Source organism: Bufo bufo, chromosome 3, assembly GCF_905171765.1.
Source record: "Bufo bufo chromosome 3, aBufBuf1.1, whole genome shotgun sequence".
Taxonomy (NCBI): Eukaryota; Metazoa; Chordata; class Amphibia; order Anura; family Bufonidae; genus Bufo; species Bufo bufo.
Window position 1 is genome coordinate 371,971,775 of NC_053391.1, and position 6,448 is coordinate 371,978,222.

At 39.3% G+C, this 6,448-nt stretch overlaps 1 protein-coding gene across 3 annotated transcripts in view; it reads right to left on the reverse strand.

Annotated features, from left to right (window-relative positions):
* LOC120995434 (CYFIP-related Rac1 interactor A-like) overlaps positions 1–6,152 on the reverse strand; it is a 49,958-nt gene extending 43,806 nt beyond the window's left edge. The window contains exons 1-2 of one of the 3 annotated variants that reach the window (XM_040424651.1): positions 6,087–6,152; positions 4,896–4,976 (exon numbers count right to left, since the gene is read on the reverse strand). In XM_040424651.1, the coding sequence (XP_040280585.1) occupies positions 4,896–4,965 (70 nt within the window). In that variant the 5' untranslated portion in view covers positions 4,966–4,976; positions 6,087–6,152. Of the gene's footprint in view, positions 1–4,895; positions 4,977–5,118; positions 5,261–6,086 lie in introns of those variants that run through there. The other 2 variants (XM_040424650.1, XM_040424649.1) reach the window with 2 other exon arrangements.
* Positions 6,153–6,448: the final 296 nt, after the last annotated feature.

The following is a 6,448-nucleotide window of genomic DNA, read 5'->3' on the forward strand; positions in this document are numbered from 1 at the left end:
TGAGCAGAACCAGTCTCCTTCCACCTCTGGCAGTTCCCAATATAGCCCCTCTTCTTACTTCTCTTTAGGAATCCTTGCAGCTATACTACCATGACAAGCAGGACAGAAAGCTACTTCTATTGGATGCTCTTCAATGAACAAAGTGTCACTATGTAGAGCAGTGGCAGTGGTAAGAATGACCACGTATGTGTGTCCACCAGCACTCATCTCAGGTGGAGGTGCACATTGCTATAACTTTTGAACACCAGGTGGCACCAAAGTGTGAAAATAAATTCCATATCACTAGAAGGTTTTTTAACAGCATGTAAATGGCAAACAAGGTTCATTATCTATACAATGAATAAGATATTCCATGGTGGGACAAGGTCTTTAAATAGGATAGAAAATAGGAACTTGCATCATTTTTGTGTTTTTGCCACCTTTTTCAATGCTAAATTTTCACAAAAAAACATTAAAAATATAGTGTGAACCTAGCTTTACCCTATGGGGAAATACAGTCAGGTCCATAAATATTGGGACATCAACACAATTCTAACCTTTTTGGCTCAATACACCACCACAATGGATTTGAAATGAAACTAACAAGATGTGCTTTAACTGCAGACTATCAGCTTTAATTTGAGGGTATTTACATCCAAATCAGGTGAACGATGTAGGAATTACAACAATTTGCATATGTGCCTCCCACTTGTTAAGGGGCCAAAAGTAATGGAACAGAATAATAATCATAAATCAAACTTTCACTTTTTTAATACTTGGTTGCAAATCCTTTGCAGTCAATTACGGCCTGAAGTCTGGAACGCATAGACATCACCAGACGCTGGGTTTGATCCCTGGTAATGCTCTGCCAGGCCTCTACCGCAACTGTCTTCAGTTCCTGCTTGTTCTTGGGGCATTTTCCCTTTAGTTTTGTCTTCAGCAAGTGAAATGCATGCTCAATCGGATTCAGGTCAGGTGATTGACTTGGCCATTGCATAACATTCCACTTCTTTCCCTTAAAAAACTTTTTGGTTGCTTTTGCAGTATGCTTTGGGTCTTTGTCCATCTGCACTGTGATGTGCCGTCCAATGAGTTCTGAAGCATTTGGCTGAATATGAGCAGATAATATTGCCTGAAACACTTCAGAATTCATCCTGCTGCTTTTGTCAGCAGTCACATCATCAATAAATACAAGAGAACCAGTAACATTGGCAGCCATACATGCCCACGCCATGACACTACCACCACCATGCTTCACTGATGAGGTGGTATGCTTAGGATCATGAGCAGTTCCTTTCCTTCTCCATACTCTTCTCTTCCCATCACTCTGGTACAAGTTAATCTCATCTGTCCATAGGATGTTGTTTCAGAACTGTGAAGGCTTTTTTAGATGTCGTTTGGCAAACTCTAATCTGGCCTTCCTGTTTTTGAGGCTTACAAATGGTTTACATCTTGTGGTGAACTCTCTGTATTCACTCTGGTGAAGTCTTCTCTTGATTGTTGACTTTGACACACATACACCTACCTCCTGGAGAGTGTTCTTGATCTGGCCAACGGTTGTGAAGGGTGTTTTCTTCACCAGGGAAAGAATTCTTTGGTCGTCCACCACAGTTGTTTTCCGTGGTCTTGCGGGTCTTTTGGTGTTGCTGAGCTCACCGGTGTGTTTCTTCTTTTTAAGAATGTTCCAAACAGTTGTTTTGGCCACGCCTAATGTTTTTGCTATCTCTCTGATGGGTTTGTTTTGTTTTTTCAGCCTAATGATGGCTTGCTTCACTGATAGTGACAGCTCTTTGGATCTGATCTTGAGAGTTGACAGCAACAGATTCCAAATGCAAATAGCACACTTGAAATGAACTCTGGACCTTTTACCTGCTCATTGTAATTGGGATAATGAGGGAATAACACACACCTGGCCATGAAACAGCTGAGAAGCCAATTGTCCCATTACTTTTGGTTCCTTAATGAGTGGGAGGCACATATGCAAACTGTTGTAACTCCTACACCGTTCACCTGATTTGGATGTGAATACCCTCAAATTAAAGCTGACAGTCTGCAGTCAAAGCACATCTTGTTCGTTTCATTTCAAATACATTGTGGTGGTGTATAGAGCCACAAATGTTACAATTGTGTCGATGTCCCAATATTTATGGACCTGACTGTATACCTACTGTACCAAACAACATATTTATATTGCTCTGGAACCAGTTTTACATCTTTTCCTTGTTTTAATAATAGGGGAGTGATCTTTCATACGTATGATTTCTCAAAGTGGTCCATAATGACTTAAGTACGAGATGCCATTCTTGATATATATTCCCTAATATTTACAACCGTGTACACAGCTTACATTTCTTTGGAATACAAGCTTCTTGTACACACAGCAATGACCTCAGTTGGCATACTTGTGTAGACTAAAAAAAGCATTCATATAAGCATTAAAGCATAAGCATACAGTTACATTTATCTGCAACTGGTGGTCTGGATAATGTAACAGCAAAAATGAGCCCAAAAGGCATTTCATACAGATTCAAACACACTAGAGTTTTCAGGGTCAAAGGAAGAAAAGGTGCAACCCTCAATTACTGCAGTCTTTTGTGCTATACGTACAACCAACAAACAACATACAGAAGATATAATTTGTGTAGTCCAATGTATAAAAAAATAACATATCAATATAAATTATGAGAAACTCCCCCTCCTTCACAATGCATATTTGTTAAAACTGTATTTGGGCGACATCATTTTAACTAAAAATAGGACCAGAGTGGGGTGCAATAATAGTCAGTACTCACCTATACCAATTCCCCCCACTGCTGTTCGGCTGCCTCTTTGGTATCTGCTGCTCTCCACTTCCTGCTCTCAGGCTTGACATGTTGGAAATGACTTGGACTGCCATTTAGCAAATCATTGGCTGCAGCAGTGACCCACATCAGCGAGTGATTAGCTAAGTAGGCAATCCAAGGTATTTCCAGCATGTCGAGTCTGAGCCTGACCTGGAAGTCAAGAGGATCAGTGACTATTGTATCGGCTGAATAGCAGGTAAGGTGAGTAAATGACTGTTTATTATTTTACTCCATTCTAAACTCATTAAATTAAAAAAATATACCCCTGGAATACCCCTATAGGTTTGCTCACATATACCTTATTTTGTACCCAGATTCTCAAAGTTATTTATTCATGAATAACACCCCAAAATGGTCACTGTGGTAACTCAGAGCAAGTTTTATGACCTTGTTGATACCGCTCATTATCACATATTACATTTCTATAAAATTAATACTTTAACTCGGGCAATAGTTAAAGGAGTATTCCAGGCTTTTAATGTTGATTACCCATCCTTAAGATAAGCAATCAGTGTGGGGTTCTGACTCCCAGCACCCTAGTTGGTCAGCTAAATGAATGAGCCCCACACTGTTTGCCTATACACAGCACCGCACACATAGGTAATGCATTTCCCTGCAGCCCAGTCGCATTCAAGTGAGGAAAGGCCATCAATGTTAAAGTAACATCAAATCCCTTTAAATAAAATATACATATAATTGATAACAAAATATCCAAGAATAATTATGCACAAAGTGATTACAATGCAGTCCCTATGCAACGGTTGCAGTAAGGGGGCTTTGTCGAATATTAAATCAATTGTTTAAAACACAAAAAAACTCATGCTGATATCTCCTTGACTGTCCTTCTTGTTGCTCATCGCAGTGCCCCTTACTACAATGTGAACTCATTTGCTGTTAAATTCCCATTTCCTTGTCAATTTGTGGTTCCCCTTTTTCAGTAACTGTTCACACTTCCTTTTTACAATTCATAATAATATTGTCCTTGGCCCTGCACCTATAGCTGCACCTATTACCTTTCAATATGATGGTTATCATAAAAGTAAGTTACCGTAAATACTCTCCCATATCCTACTGTGTAAATACATCTGCACCATTGTTCGATATGACTGTCATTCACCCACTCTCTTTGTAATGGAATACTATGCTAATTATTCGGTCTGCTTTGAAGTTGCCCCCCTGGCCTTAAAAGGGTTAACTGCTTTTATGAAAAGGCTTGTGACCACTCCACAATCTACATCATATGTGGAGAAAGTTTGTAAATGCTATTTGTGGCTTGTTTTATGTTGCTCTTGGTATGTTTTTTTCCATTTATGTATAAAGCTAAATTTCAAATTCTGCTGGTTTCCTGTCACCAGAGAACCGCACGCTGTGGTGGCTCAGGGGACAGGAGCAAGTCACACCTCTTGACAGCGGAGTGGATATTAACTACAAATTTCCAAGAGTAACCAGTTTTGGATATGAAGGGTGCCTCTACACATGGCAGATTTTTTTTTACAGAAATTTCAGCGATTGAAGATCAGCTCTATTCATCTGTATGGGGGATGTTTGTGGCAAGCACATGGTATTTGGCAGGCCCCATTCAGATGAATGGAACTGATTTTCAGTCGAAGATATTTCTGCAAATTTCTGTAAAAATCTGTCGCATGTGAAGGCGCCGTTACACAGAAATTGACATAAAATATGGGATTAAAACCAACTGCAGGCATTGTAATCTCAGTTGTGGAACTACCGTAAATAAAAATTATGTTTTTGTGGTTTTTAGAGAATATCTCTTAAAGTTATTTAATATCAAAGACAAAATGGAAATGGTAATACCCTGGTTTGACTAAAGCTTGAAGCACAGTTCCATTATTGACTGTGGTAACAAGCCAAGTGTCAGATGTAATTGGAATTTGGGACAAAATATAAAAGTACACTATACCCCTACATAACTGTAATTATACTATGTGAGACAGAAAGTTACAGAAGATAGACATGTTGATCATCAGTCATCCTCCTCCCAATCTTACACCATATCACTCACAAATATCCCACTACGGTAGTTCTCTCAGCACAATCTCTCACTCAACTTACTTTCAAAATCCAAGAAGAAGTGTGGACAATTTTCTAAGTCTTTGCCCAGAACCTTAATGAGATTTCCCATGACCCGTCGACCTAGGAAAGATCAGAAATAGTTGAATTCACACGCATATAGAACTCCATTCTTCTCAGTCAGTTCTAAGGTGTATGCAGGTCCTGCACCGTCCATCTCCTAGCTTCTAGAAATATAATGTAACGATAGATCCATCAAGCTTACATGATGATTTAGGTGTAGGTTTCTCTCATACTTTCTTCACGGAAATGCAGCTTTTTGTGTTACCACTTCTGTTTTTGTCTTTTTCTGAGTAGCAGGAGGAAGCTGGGAGTCAGTTTGTATTTTTCACACTTCCTGTGTGAGATATACTCAGCGCACTAAATGCTATATGCTGATAAGTATCTCGTGATGTCTTCTCTTTCAATGGCTATTAATTTCAGTCATTGGTTCAACAGAATTAACAAGACTCATTCAACTGAATTAAAGAGGGAAGGACCAACTCTGATTTATGACATAAATACTTTCATATAAGGAAAAGGATGTTACCATTTACCTTTGGACCTACTTGTTCAAGTATGAGTATATTCTAAAGTAACATTGACACAATGGAGTCATGGTATGGTGATCCTAACCTGACATCTATATCTATCATAGGGTTCCACCTTCAGCTTTTTTTATGCAGTTTTTGAAGCCAACGTCATACAGGAGGACAAATATAAAGGAGAGACTGACTCTTCTCCTCTTTTTTAAATCTGCTTAATAAAAAAAAAACTAAACTGGAATCCCAGCCTTAGGCCTCATGCACATGAACGTATTTTCTTTCTGTGTCCATTCCGTTTTTTTTCCTGGACCTTATGTGGAACCATTCATTTCAATGGGTCCGCAAAAAACGGAAGGTACTCCATGTGCCTTCCGTTTCTGTATGTCCGTATTTCCGTTCCCCAAAAAAATAGAACATGTCCTATTATTGTCTGCATTACGGACAAGGATAGTACTGCTCTATTAAGGGCCAGCTGTTCCGTTCGGCAAAATACGGAATGCACACAGACGTCATCCGTATTTTTTGCGGACCGCAAAATACATACGGTCGTGTGCATGAGGCCTTAGATGTGTGCTAGTGTTCATTGGGTGTCCTATGGTTCTTACTTTCTAATAAAAGCTGCGATTTCTATCTAATGTTATTTGCTCACCTATTACAGCTCTATGACCAGCAGCTGGAGAGCAGATACCCGGAGTCACTTCATTAGCACAAAGATCTGAAAGTTAAAAGCATTTAAGGTCAGGAAACATGGTAGGGGATAAAAAGCATTATGACTATGTGCTTGGTTCAATAGATGCTGCGTGAAATATAATATTGGAGTGTGATAATCAGAACCACTTCAAATAATCATATTAACAGTCAAGAATGTAGACAAATGCCATAAAAAGATTGATTGAAAAAATAGATACAGGTAGCACTACTGCGTCAGGTCTCCCGGATGGGTGCTCACAGCCGACAGATTCGACCAATCTACAAAAATGAGCTATATATCAAGGAAAAGGCTGGGCACTC